This window comes from Artemia franciscana, chromosome 2, assembly GCF_032884065.1.
Source record: "Artemia franciscana chromosome 2, ASM3288406v1, whole genome shotgun sequence".
Lineage (NCBI taxonomy): Eukaryota > Metazoa > Arthropoda > Branchiopoda > Anostraca > Artemiidae > Artemia > Artemia franciscana.
The window spans coordinates 37,448,611-37,463,636 of record NC_088864.1 but is presented as its reverse complement, the minus strand read 5'-3'; the positions used below and the strand labels follow the sequence as shown (position 1 = coordinate 37,463,636).

Genomic DNA, 15,026 nt, shown 5'->3' with positions numbered 1-15,026 from the left:
TAATTTTATGCTTGTCCTTAAACGACACAGTTTACTTATATATCGATTTATTTAAATTTTACTTGAACTGCGCACAAATAGGGTGGATGGCCAGGAGGAGAGGGTAGTGGGAGCCAGTCTCAACTGCTATAGCTTTTGCAGCAGATTTGCAATTTTCAGTTCTAACTAGATAAGTAGGAATTCTCCTGCAGTTCTCTGCTATCCGTAGATCGCTTTATCATTTTCAGAAAAAAACATTTGTTTTCAAAAAAAAAAAAAAAAAAAAAACAGAAAGCGACGGTTTCTCTTTATTTTTTTTCTGGAGTCAACAACTTTATCAAGATACAAACTTCCCAACTTTATCAAGATAAAGAAGGAATAACTAAAAAAAAATATTACTGTGTAGTAAAGTCCTCATTTTTTGGAACTATTTTGTTCTCAGGAAAAAATGAGATATACACATCTTTGAAAATAATTTTTAACAAATTCCTACAGACATCCACCAAAGAAACAGGTCGCCGTGGCCGTGCTGAGTGGTGGACTACTTCACAAGGTTTCAAATAGTCATTTTTTTTCAATGTTTAACTGTTTTCTGGTTCTTAAATATCTACATAGCGCAGTAGATTAAAAATAATTACTTTCGATTAAAAATAAAAAAAATACTGAAATAATTTATTCTTTCACTTCACCATACTTTTTGTCGGAATTTATTGACAAATCAGAGTCAATGTACTAACGTGGAATTAGTAAGGAGCAAAGGATCTCCACATATCATATTTTTCACCAATCTGTTTTATTAGTTATTTCCCCAGTCAATTTGTATGAAAGAAATAGTGGTAGAAACTTGAAATGGGGTCATTGGATTGGAAATTGAAAGTTCTCGCCCTTGTATTTTTTAATGTTTAATAAGAATCTTTTTATAATGTTGTCTGTAAGAAGTGGGATTGCTTTTTTCAGTGTCCTTTAAAGGTAGGAAAATGGCATATATTTTTTGTTATGGCAGGCGCACCAACCTGTATAACCTGCCTGCCACATCCAGTGGCGGTTCTGACCTCTCAGGCGCCCGGGGCAAATTCTTTATTTGCCCTCCGTCTACCAAACAAATTTTCGGCAAAACTAACAAAAAAAAATCCGTGTATATAAACCTGATTCTTCTTACAGCCTCTGCAAAATTAATAATTATATCAAAATTTTGTATAATACGAATAGGTTTGAACATAAAATGTTAAAAAAAAAAAACTATAACTAAATAAATTCAGTCAAAATACTTTTATTTTCACTGAATGATAATGAAGATATAAGAAAATGAAAATTTTGGATTCAATTTGCTTATATTTACTGCCGAGTGCAGTCTCTACTTTAAGAGGATAACATTTCAAAAATTTCAAAGTGATTATAACCGACAGATTACTTATTTGACATGTTGTAACCCTCAAAATTCAGCGTCCGGGGCAAGTGTCTGGCTAAAGCCGCCTTTCCTTATTTGAATAATAATATTAACAATAATAGCCTAATAACAATAATAGTAATAAAAAAAAGAAGAAAAACAACTTACCTGCGAAGGAACTTTTTTGGGACTCTGATATGACAGGGATTTTGTATCTGGGCTTTTGTCACGTTTTTCACCAATGTTAGTGGATATATTATCAGTCTGGGGCAACCGAAGTGAAGTAATGTCGTTCATTGACCTTGACTCCAACTTAATTTGTCTAAGTCGCTCTGATGCATTATCCAGAATCTAAAAAAAAAAAAAAAAAAAATTACTACCCTATTTGCCTACCATGGATCAGATAATCCTTGTTGCACAAAACAATATTGCAACAGGACTGAGAAATAAAATGTAAAGGCCAATATATGTGGCTAGAGCTACATAGACCCGAGAAAAAAAAACAAGAGCTATGAGCTCATATGGCGCTTGTAACGAGGCCGGAGGAGCCCACAGCCAAAAGCTCATATGGTGTGAGCTCTAGCAAAATTCTAAGAATCAATAGATTGATTTAAAAGGAAAATCAGTGGCTTAATGGCGGTAGGAATTTTAAATAAGAGCTCTGAGTCTAAATATCAAAATTCATTAAGATCCGATCACCCACTTGTAAGTTATAGATACCTCATTTTTTCTAATTTTTCCTCTCCCTTCAGCCCCCTAGATGGTCGAATCGGGGAAAACGACTTTATCAGGTCAATTTGTGCAGCTCCCTGACACACCTACCAATTTTCACCGTCCTAGCACGTCCAGAAGCACTAAACTCGCCAAAGCACTGAACCCCACCCCCTAACTCCCCCAAAGAGAGCGGATCCAGTACGGTTACGTCAACCACGTATCAACGACGTTTGCTTATTTTACCCACCAAGTTTCATCCCGATTTTTCCACTCTAAGCGTTTTCCAAGATTTCCGGTTTCCCCTCCAACTCCCCCCAATGTCAACAGATCCGGTAGGGATTTGAAATAAGGCCTATGAGACATGAGTTCCTTCTAAATACCAAATTTCATCAAGTTCCGGTCACCCGTTCTTCAGTTAAAAATACCTCTAATTTTCAAATTTTTCCGAATTAACGCCCCTCGGCCCCCCGAAAGAGAACGATCCGTTCCAATTATGTCAGTGACGTATCTATAACTTTTGCTTATTCTTCCCATCAAGTTTAATCCCAATCTCTCCACTCTGAGAGTTTTCCAAGATTTCCGGTTTCCAAGATTTCTGTTTCCCCCTCCAGCCCCCTATGTCCCCAGATCAGATTCGAATTGAAAATGGAGCTTCTGAGACATAAGATCTTTCTATATATCAAGTTTCATTAAGATCCGATCACTCATTCGTAAGAGAAATATACCTCAATTTTCAAGTTTTACAAGAATTCCGGTTTTCCCCTCCAACTCCCCCCAATATCACCAGATCTAGTCGGGATTTAAAATGAGATCTCTAAAGCACAAGATCCCACTAAATATAAAATTTCATTAAGATCTAATCACCCGTTCGGAAGTTACAAATACCTCGTTTTTTCTAATTTTTCCGAATTACTCCCCCCAAACTCCACCAACGAGAGCGGATCCCGTCTGGTCATGTCAGTCACGTATCTTGGACTTTTGCTTATTTTTCCCACCAAGTTTCATCCCGATCCTCCACTTTAAGCGTTTTCCAAGAATGTAGGTCCCCCCCCCCAATGTCACCAGATCCGGTTGGGATGTAAAATGAGAACTCTGAGACACGATATCCTTCTAAATATCAAATTCCATTAAGATCTGATCACATGTTCATAAGTTAAAAATACCTCTTTTTTTCTAATTTTTCGGATTTAACCGTCGTCCCCCCAGATGGTCGAATCGGGGAAAGAACAATTTCCAATTTAATCTGGTCTGGTTCCTGATACGCCAGCCAAATTTCATCGTCCTAGCTCACCTGGAAGTGCCTAAACTAGCAAAACCGGGACAGACAGACAGACCGACGTACAGAATTTGCGATCGCTATATGTCATTTGGTAGATATCAAGTGCCATAAAAACAAAATACAAATGGTAAGGTTGTATCTTCACTTATCTTTAGACATTTAATCTTTTTTTAGTTAAAACGGTCAAGCAAATTTTCGGCTTCGAGAGCCTTGTGCAAAAAAATTGAATTTTGTTCTGTTTTAGTGTCAATTCCAACTTTTTTTTTTTACTTTTGAGCCTAAAGTACACTTGTTGACTCAAAAAATCAGGAGAGAAAAAATCGCAGGAAAAGATCATTAAGGACAAAACAGCAACAGCATAGGACATGAGTCTTATGCAATTAATTTTTTTACTTTAATTTTATGGCAGGACAGACCCTATACATTTCACAACCAGGTATCAAAGCCCCATTACCTTTACACCCCAAAAACGTAAAAGTTCAACGAGAAAAGTCTAGATAAAGTATTTTACTGGAATCAAGATTTGACCTCCATTTTGAGGCTTAGAAAAAATCTGGACTTTCTATTTCCTGGTACACACCAAGTTCCATGCATTCATTCCTGTTCTCTTTTGTAACTACATCAAAAATACTTATTACTTTTGCTAAAAGAGAAGACACTGAATTTTGATTCAAATCTGCTTAAAGTTATTCATTCGGCTAGACCAAGTGAAAAGTTCGACACTGAACAAAATACCAGGCGATAGGAGACGTTCGGAGGTCAAATCAATTGGATAAAATTAAAAAGGGTTAAAAATTGATGATTTTTGCGATAACGCACTAATTATTTGATGTGAAAAATGGATTCTTTAGCTTTTGCTCCTTTTCTTAAGGTCATAAAACGTGCTTAGATCCATGTTTGTTGACTAGCGTCATTTAAAAGCCCCATGTTTATAACGGCCTCTCACCATAAAACATATCAAATAAAAGTCCTTCGTCGCTAAAACACAGAAAAAAGTTAAAAAAAAGGTAAAAAGTTGTTTAACAAATTACCTTCTGAACATCTCAAATACAGATTGGCATGATTGAGATGCAAGAAATTACATTAAGTGCTTAAGAGATAATTATCTAAATTACCAATTGAATACATACCGTAAAGGAAAACCAATAAAATGGATAGTTTAAACCAACAAACCTCTCTATTTTCTGTGTCCCGGCTTAAACCACTGTTAATCTTAGCATTCTTTAATCGCTCCATGTACATATTAACCTGATCTGGCTTCGTTCGGATAACAGGAATAGAGCTGGATTCTGAAATACAAGAAACAAAAATTACCATTAGGTTTAAGATCATGTAGATAAAAGAACAAGACAAGCTTTATGATTGCACTCATACGGATTACTATAAGAAACAATTAGATTTTTTTTATGATAAAACAAGATTAGAGTTGGAAAAACACAGAAAAACGTCCCTCGTTTCTTAATCAAAAAGAACGTTTAGATAAAAAATAAACAAGACTAAGTAAGACGTTGTATTTTAGACGTTGCATGTGTTTATTCATCTTAATCAAATCTGTTCAAGATGAAAAGAAAAAGGTTGTTTGTGCATGAAATATACAAGTATACAAAAGCATACGTTACAGGAAGTGCTGTAGAAAATTAATGAGACTGGCGATAGTAAAAGCGATCTCGCAACCCTGTGCAGCTGTCTTTGAGATAGCAAGTGTACCAGGGACCTTCCATTGCTCAGTTTGAATTTGTACTCCGTCCGTTAACTACGTTATTTGTGAGACTGCGATGAGTGAAATAGTGTTTTTGTTGTGCGTCACGTAATAGCTCAATAGTAACCAAAACAATAACAAACCGAATTTTGATATTAATAGACTCATCAAAAGAATTGGCTTTTTATGCTGATTTCAAATATACAACATTCACTAAATTTAGTGCTACCCATCAAAAGCAGCGAGCCTAAAAAAATGCCTGATTTTTGAAAAAGGGGAAAAATATACCCAAAGAGTTAAGGAATCTTAATGAAAATTGTAGGATCAGATTTACCGTATCAGAGAACTGTACTATATAAGTTTCAAGCTCCCATCTTCAAAAATTTAGAATTTTTGTATGTTTTGCCAGAAGAATGATGACGGATGCGCGTTTTTTTTTTTTTTTTTTTTTTTTTTTTTTTTTTTTTTTTTTTTTTTTTTTTTTTTTTTTGTGTTTGGTTTTCACAGGGGTGATCTTATTGAGCCAATATTCCAATAATATCGAGAGAGAAATCATTTGAACATAGCTAAAATTCTAATGTTCTCTCTAAGTGACCAAAACAATTGGTCGTCATTTTGCAACTTTAAAAACCATCCAAAAGGCTGTATCATACATACTGAAGACTTCCAGTGCTGCTACGAACAATATGAATGACGTCTCCACCGGTGTATAGCTGTCTGAGGGAATTATTTTGAAGGGGATAACATTGATGTTGGAATCTAATAAAAACTTTGTTAAGAAAAAAATAAGTGTCATTATTTTTCTACAGTAGCTCGGACGCAAGTGCTATAAATATACATTGAATATCCAAAGATTAAAAGATGAACAAGCAGAAAAAAATTCTGAACTGCCAATGGACATAGCTAATACAGCTTAAAACACAAATGACATTATGTATATAAATACCTCCGAGCTTATTAGCTTTCTTCCTTGATTTGACATATAACTGACATTGGAGTAAACATGCATTACAGATACACCGCATGTGAAGGCATCTAAATTTTTTTTTTCACGCCTGAAGATGGCGTGATTAGCTTTTTTTAAATTATTTTTGCCCTTTTCTGTCGCAAAAAGAGAATGGAATGTTTGATATCGATGATCAGGATAAATCCAACTCAGATATCAATGGTGGACTTATTAAGTGCAGTACAAGATATGACTCTTTCTTGATTGGAGGAAAAAGATCTACGCGTAACATAAAAGGCTTTTTCATCAAATTATATTTTAGCTATAATTTTGCTCACTTCGAGCAGTACATTAATCCAGCATTTTTCAAGAACATTTACAGAAAGCTATTGTTAAAAATACTAGTGACCGCTCTATTGATAATCATGATTTCGTTGTTTTACAGTAGAAATATTAAATGTTGCGATTTAATAGCTGTACAAGCAACAGCTGTTAATAGCTATTAACTGTTAATACTATTTTTTTATATTTTCATTGAAAAAAATCAAATAAACAACAAAATTGCCCCTTTAGGCTTTGAAAAATATTTTGAAAAATACGCTTTTCAAAAAATAAGAGCCAAAGAAAGAAAAAAAGGCTAACTATAAGAAAAACGAAAGAAACAGCTGACATTTTGACCAAAATCCACTAGAACCAATGAATTAACTCGACCTTCAAAATAACATTCAATTTTGGCAACACTATATCGGTTACTTTCAGAATAAGTCTTTTTTCAAACAGTTCGTGGTAACAAACTGTAGTCAGGAGCGACCCGGCTCAATAGTAAACAAAACTCTAAAAAAACAGAATTTTGATGCTAAAAGATACATCAAAAGAATCGAATTTTCACGCTGATTCTAAATGTATAAGCTTTAATTAATTTAGTCTTTTTCATCAAAAGTTACGAGCCTGAGAAAATTTGCCTTATTTTGGAAAATAGGGGGAAACATCCCCTAAAAGTCATAGAATCTTAACGAAAATCACACCATCGCATTCGGCGTATCAGAAAACCCTATAACAAAAATTTCAAGCTCCTATCTAAAAGAATGTGGAATTTCGTATTTTTTGCCAGAAGACAAATCACGGGTGCGTGTTTATTTATTTATTATTTTTTTTCCCAGGGGTCATCGTATCGACCAAGTAGTCCTAGAGTGTCGCAAGAGGGCTCATTCTTACGGAAATGAACAGTTCTAGTGCCCTTTTTAAGTGATCAAAAAAATTGGAGGGCACCTAGGCCCCCTCCCACGCTCATATTTTTCCAAAAGTCAACGGATTAAAATTTTGAGATAGCCATTTTGTTCCGCATAGTCGAAAACCATAATAACTATGTCTTTGGGAATGACTTACTCCCCCACAATCCCTGGGGGAGGGGCTGCAAGTTACAAACTTTGACCAGTGTTTACATATAGTAATGGTTATTGGGAAGTGTAAAGACGTTTTCAGGGGGATTTTTTTGGTTTGGGGGGTGGGGTTGATGGGAGGGGGCTATGTGGGAGGATCCTTCCTTGGAGGAATATGTCATGGGGGAAGAAAAATTCAATGAAAAGGCCGCAGGATTTTCTAGCATTACTATAAAAAACAATGAAAAAATGAATATGAAAACGTTTTTTCAATTGAAAGTAAGGAATAGCATTGAAATTTAAAACGAACAGAGATTATTACGCATATGAGGGGTTCTAAAAATACTTTAGCAGAAAGAGCGAGGTATTTAGGAGGAGAAAAATACCTCGCTCTTTATGCTAAAGTATTTTTAGTAGTCTCAACTATTTATTCTACTGCCTTTTTGATTCAGGGGTCATTCTTAAAGAATAGGGACAAAACTTACGATTTAGTGTAAAGAGCGAGGTATTAACGAGGGTACAAACCCCCTCGTACACATAATAAAAATATAAGAATATAAAGTTTGTTACGTAAGTTAATTCTTAAGTTACGCATATTTTTTTACTAATAAAAACGTTCGTTAAAAATTAAAAGTTCCTGTAGCCTTTTTATTAACCGACAAATTGGAGGGTAGCTAGGCCTCCTTCCCCACCCTTCATTACTCAAAATCGTCTGATCAAAACTAAGAGAAAGCCATTTAGCCAAAAAAAAATAATATGCAAATTTCATTTCAATAATTTATATGCGGAGAGCCAAAATCAAACATGCATTAATTCAAAAACGTTCAGAAATTAAATAAAAAGCTAGTTTTTTTTAACTGAAAGTAAGGAGCGACATTAAAACTTAAAACGAACAGAAATTACTCCGTATATGAAATGGGTTGTCCCATCCGAAATCCCTCGCTCTTTACGCTAAAGTTAGACTCTTTGCCACAATTCTACTTTTTAAAACAATTAAAAGCTTTAGCGTAAAGAGCGAGGGATTGCGGAGGGGACAACCCATTTCATATACGGAGTAATTTCTGTTCGTTTTAAGTTTTAATGTCGCTCCTTACTTTCAGTTAAAAAAACTAGTTTTTTTATTTAATCTATAGTAGGACTTAATGATGAGTCTATAGAATTATGCAGTGTTTTATTAACAATTCTTTGAGAGCATACTTAATGTTCTAACAATTTACAGACACGCAAAATAAGTTTTTCAGCTGTTAGTAGGAACCGTTTCACTCCAGCATCCAAATCCCCCCCCCCCCTAAAATATGTATAAGAAATTCAGTGTGTAGCTGTATAGTATGACTTCAACTCAGTAAATAGTACATAACACTTTGTTACGCAATCTTCAGGATCGAGCTACAGGACTGTCTTTTGATATTAATTTCAGCCAGTGTTCCCTGCCAACAATGCAGTCCCTATGTTTCTTAAAATGCAATTTATCTTTCTAACTATCCTACTTATTTTTAATACAACAGTTTGTTTTTAATTGTATTTCTATTTCTAGTTTTTTTTTTGGTTAGTTATATAATCGTTGTGTTTCAAAGAGCAAATATTGTCTGGCCTAGTTTCATTTCATTTATGTTATAAATTTTCATTTGTTCTTATAATTCGTTCGTTCATATAACCAAAAAATTGAATTTTAACAAAGTTAAAATACCTCTTTTAATGTTCTCTTTTTTTCAAATCGGTCATATTCTAGAAGTTCACTGAGTGGACGAAAATTTATAATAAGAACTTGTATGACTCTGCCAGTCTTTTTGAAAAGATAATTATAAAGCATTTTATTTTCATTTTTTTTCGTTAAAGAGCAATACTGTCTAAAGCTTAATTTCAAACCATAGATATGTTAAGAATTTCAGTTTATTCTTCAAATTCGATGACTCAGGTAACGAAAATTTAATTTTCTCTTTTTTTTAAAATTCATCATTTCTTCTACAAACGCAGTGAGAGGACGGAGATCGTTGAGGAATTTCTATAACTGTACCAATCATTTTGGAAAGATTAAAATACAACATTTCATTTTCAACGGTATGTTTCTTTTCGTTTAGAGTTTTTTTTTTGTTAAAGAGCAATACTTTTAATAGCTTAATTCAGAAGCATAAATGTGTGAAGAATTTTCATTTATTCTCATAATTCATTGATTCAGATAACGACAATTTAATTTTCTTTTTGCTTTTTAACGAAAATATAACAGTTCAAAATAGGGATGAAACCTTTTAATTTACATTGAAAGAAATATAAATTTTTTAACTGGCTATTTCGAACACATACACAGTGTCCATCATCAGCTGTAAAATAAAGAGATATTAATAAAAACAAACAAAATTTATGCCCAATAAACTAATTACATATAGTTTACTACTCTTATTTTTCTCAATGCAACAACAGAAGCAAATCTCCTTGACCTTTTCGGTTCCGGTTCATTAGATTTATCTGACATATCAGGTGGACAGAGGTCAAAGCTCTTAGGTGAAATGAAATTTACTTTATTTAACCTCAGTAAATTATCATAAATTGAATTTAATCCAAATTCACCTGTATCTCTGTTTACGGAATTATTCTTGAATAAAATGTTTTTTAATTTCGATTGTTTCACTGAAAATTTGCTTTAAACCTTGGTCCCTAGAAATCAAAAAAACATTCTCAAACAAAATAAAATGATTTGGATAATTATAAATATGTTTCATAGAGCCGACGTGAAACCTTCATGTTTGGAATTTTGCATTAAGGACGATGAAATAGAATTATGATGTTGTAGTAATCTCATTTTTAAACTCTGGTTAGTACGTCCCACATAAGAACTTCCACAAGTACATGGGATTTATCAACCCCACCTTGTTGCTCTACGGAAGTTTGATCCTTTCCAGAATTTAAAAAAACTAGCCAAAGTATTACAACCTCTTAAAGGTACCTTTAAACCATTATTTTGTAAAAGTTTTCCGCTATGCCCTGGAAAATATGGTAAAGAACAAAAAACATCTTTCTTTTCTGTTATTCCCAGGATATCGTTAGAAAATTCTAAAAATTTTTCCCTTCTTTTCGAAAAAGTCTGGTCAATTAACCAGCCTGGGTAATGGTTTCTTATTAAAATTTCTTTTGACAACAATAATTCCTTCTCAATGAATTTTGGAGAGCAAATTCTAAAGATATGGTCAATTAAGGATATGATTAAACCAATTTTTACTTGGCGAGCGTGACCGGAGAAGAACGACAAAAATTTATCATTGTTAGTAGGTTTTCTGAAAAAGTTTATTATCGTTAGTAGGTTTTCTGTAAATTTTAATATCCACACTATTTTCATTTCTTAAAAGAAAAACATCCTGAAAAGGAATTTTCTTATCCTCTTCTAATTCTATTGTAAATTTTAAATCACCTCCCCAAAAATTAAGATGTTCTAAAAAAATCTTGTAGTTCCTCCTCCCCATAATTCCATACTGAAATTATGTCACCTATATATCTCCCCCAAAATTTGCGTTTTAAAAATATGAATCTTACGCTATTATTTTCTGCAAAACAATTTGATAATAAAGGACTTAAAGGGGCCCCCATTGGTAAACCATTTACTTATTGCGTATTGCACAACCTAACTAAATTCATAATTACACCGACTTCGAAAACTGTTTTACCACTAATCAAGTCCAAATTTCTTAATATCTTTCTTTCAAGAATAATTTCTGCGGCTTTTACATCAATATTCGTATACACTGACACTATGTAGAAACTTGACATTATAGAATTTGAAGAAATTTCCACTTCTTTTTTAGTTTTGTCACAAGTTCTGACGAATTCTTAATGTAAGGAATTTACTTATATTAGTTATTTACTTTGTTTTTTAAATTTCTCATTTCTTCCAAAAATGGAGTGAGTGGACGAAAATCTATTAAAACAATCTTGATCGTTCTGCCATTCATTTTGGAAAGATTAAAATACAGCATTTCGTTTTCTTTTTTCTTTTTTTTTGTTGGTTCAAGAGCAATACTGTCTATAGCTTAATTTCTAACCATATATATGTTAAGGATTTTAATTTCTTCTTATAATTCGATGATTCAGATAACCAAAATTTAATTTTTTTTTTTAATTCCTCATTTCTTCTACAAATGCAGTGAGTGGACGGAAATCTAATAGAAGAATTTCTATCATCCTACTAATCATTTTCGCAAAATCAAAATGCAACATTTCATTTTCAATGGTATTTTCTTTTCGTTTAGAATTTTTTTTTGTTAAAGAGCAATACTTTAAATAGCTTAAATCCAAACCATATATATGTGAAGAATTATCATTTATTCTTATAATTCGTTAATTCAGATAACCAAAATCGAATTTTCTCCTTGTTTTTTCAATTTCTCATTTCTTCTAGAAATGCAATGAGTGGACGAAAGTCTATTAAAAGAATTTCCATCACTCTACGAATGCAACATTTCATTTTCAATGGTATTTTTCTTTTCGTTTAGAATGTATTTTCTTTTATTATGAAAGAACAATATTGTATATAGCTTAGTTTCAAATCATATATGTTAAAAATATTCATTTATTCTTATAATTCACTGGTTCCGATAACAAAAAAAAATAAATTTTAACCAATTTAACAAATATCTCTTCTAAGTTTTTATTTTTTTTCTAATTTCTCTTTTTGTTCTGCAATCGTAATGAGAGGATGAAAATCTAACATACGAATTTTCCTCACTCGACCAATTATTTTGAAAAGATTAAAATACAACATTTCGTTTTCAATTATACTTTCCATTCATTTAGCGTATTATTATTGTTATTTTTGTTAAAGAGTATTACTGTCAATAGCTTAATTTTGAAACATTTTTGAAGCATCCTTGGCGTCATCGCCAAGGATGACGGATTGCCCAACATTGTGCTTTTTCACCATTCAAATTGACCCACACGAAAAGTACGACATACCGGGCTGGGGTGGACAGAGGTCAGAAGGAAGAATTAAAACAAAGTTGGAAATTCACGAGAGGGAGTAAAAAGTGATGCTTTGAATAGATTTGTATGAAGGAGGAGCAGGTACAGCTATGTTGGTAATACGCGGCTTGCTGTTCCAGTGAGGTGTTAGTAGTAGTAGTAGTAATAGCATATATAACACCTACTAACAGTATTTACGAATTATAAAAGAATTTGATTTATCCTTATAAACAGTTGGTTCAGATAGCCAGAAAGAAAAATTTTAACAAAATTAAAAAACCTCTCTTTTAATTTTGGCTTGCCAGATCTTTTATTTTGTCTTTTTATTTCCTCTTTCTAATTGTTTATTCTTTATGTTCACATTTTAAAGTAAAGATTGTCAGCAATAGACCACAAGCGTAATATCAGTTAGCTGTCTCTTTTACAAAAAAAGAAAAAAAGAACTTACCAGTCGAAACAGACTTTTTCCCCAAAGCTTTTCTCTCCTTCTCAACAAGGAGTAGTCCTCGTTCGATATAGGCTCGAAAGAATTCGGAGCATTTTCCAAAAAAAGGTGCAAGATCCGCTTCCGGATGCTCCAGCTTGAAGTCATAAAATTCTGACAGCCCTTCCCTAGTTAAGTCCCTTGTTCCAATCTTTCTAACTATTGTTGTTAAACGGTCCTGGTCTTTTTTTGACAGTGTTCCACTTGGGTCTGTGGAAACATTACTAATGCTACTTTCAGAAGATCGAGGTTCTTTTGAGGTCAAGCCTCCCTGAGAAAAAATCTTTTTTAAGTAAGGATACAGTTCTGAGCTATTCAAATCTTTTATACCATTCAATAGATCCAATATATCTCGTCCAACATCTTTCACAATTGTATGCAATATTGTTTTGACTGTTCGAATAGGCATATCTGATTCTCTACCTTTCCACGATGCATTAGGATACGCTTTCATGAAATCATGGATATCCTGAAGAATAACTTCGAGTTTTAGACTTGGGATCCATTCGGGTAGAAGTCGTATGACTTTCCATATACACTTTTGAACCAAGTCTACGTATTTAGAATTAGGTCCTTTGCTATCTACCGAATCCAACAAGAGACGAAGCAGCGTTGAAGTGATAGCTGTATGGTCAGATTTTTCGACAATACGAAGGATTAGCATATTTGTCTGCTTAAATACACTGGATAACTCTTTCGATTCACCCTCAAACCTTCCATCAACAAGAATACCTATCAAAGTTGGCATCAATGCTTCAAGACTTTCACTGGAGCCCTTAGAGCCTAGTAAATCACTACTATACAGTGCCAACAGCGTTCGCAAACAGCTTTGATAGACCTTCAAAGAATCCAGCTGAGTTCGAGCATTTTCCTCACCGTTCATAATCAACTGTTGGGTACAAGCTCTAATTACACTATCAACTTTGGCTATCATCATCGGGTCTTGTTTCAAACTTTGCTCAATTTGCTGCAGAGCTTGTGTGCATTTATAGGGGTTATCATCCAAAACTTGACTGATCAAAAGGTCAATAGCTGCTACGCGATGGGCGGCAGGCTCAAGAGTAGATTTGGTTGGAGATGGTCGTGGAATGCTTGTTTCACGTCGTGGGGCCTCAGTGCGAACATCATCAAAATCAGCTTTTTTCAATTTACTGAGCACATCATTTATATCTACAGGGTGTGCGCCAATGTTTTTACCAATTTCATTTTCAAGATCTTCCGCGATGTTTTGAAACTCTTCATGACACCCTCTAGCTTTTTCTTCCTTGGATTCTAGCTCTTTAGGTAAATTATTATTGACATTTTGAAGTACAGGAGCTGAACCTGGTCTACCGATTCGACTTTGCGGAAGTTTACTGTCAGGAGAAGTATTCTTTGTAGCAGTTGTTTGAGCAGGTGGACGATTTTTTCCTGCACGTTTAATCCGCTCCTCAAGCATTGCTAAATCCTTTTCTGCCAGATGACCAATCATATTTCGTACTTTATCACCTTCAACAAAATAAGCTTGCACAACACAGTTAAGAGCAGCATTACGAACCGAATTATCTCTGTCAGCAATTTGCTTCGCTATTTCTTTCAAAAACGGTGTACCTTGATAAACAACACTGCCAACGTTTTCAATAAAATATCCAAGTTCGTCTAAGCACTCAGTTCGTTGACGGGCATTTTTAGATTTTAGTCCGTCCATTAAATGCAGCATTAACCTCGGTGTATGTGCAACCCTGCAGATTTGGCGAATAATTTGATGTACACTATTCTTTACAGTATCCTTAGGATCCCCAATTTTAGTGATTAAATATGGAACAAAACAGCTGGTTTCAAGGTCATGCATCTTGTAATCATCTTGACTCAGTGCATTAAATGCACAACTTAAATAGTCTAATCCTTTAATAAGAACAGAGGGATTAGTGTCAAAGAATCGAATTGTCATCCATTTGAGTAATAAGTCGAGATTTGATTTCTGAGCCTCAATATTACCATTATTCAAATCTTCTTGGAGTGATTCAATAGCTCTGATGTGCATCTTAAAGTCAGTATGAAACATGTTCTGCATGAGAGATTTATTAAAACCAGCCACTGTCATCTGATCTTTCAGTTGATCAACAAACTCTTCGCGCGGAGAAACAAAATTCCATTTCAAGCACTAAAATGGAAAGAAATGTTTAATAAGAAATAAAGTAAGAAAGATAGAGTGATAGAGAGAGAGAGAGAG

The 15,026-nt window shown here is 33.8% G+C and overlaps 1 protein-coding gene across 1 annotated transcript in view; it reads right to left on the bottom strand.

Annotated features, from left to right (window-relative positions):
* LOC136041136 (cytoskeleton-associated protein 5-like) overlaps nt 1-15,026 on the bottom strand; it is a gene marked incomplete in the record, with an annotated part of 192,220 nt that overhangs the window by 1,309 nt on the left and 175,885 nt on the right. The window contains 3 exon segments of the mRNA XM_065725677.1: nt 1,535-1,717; nt 4,533-4,648; nt 12,779-14,957. Of these exon segments, the coding sequence (XP_065581749.1) occupies nt 1,535-1,717; nt 4,533-4,648; nt 12,779-14,957 (2,478 nt within the window).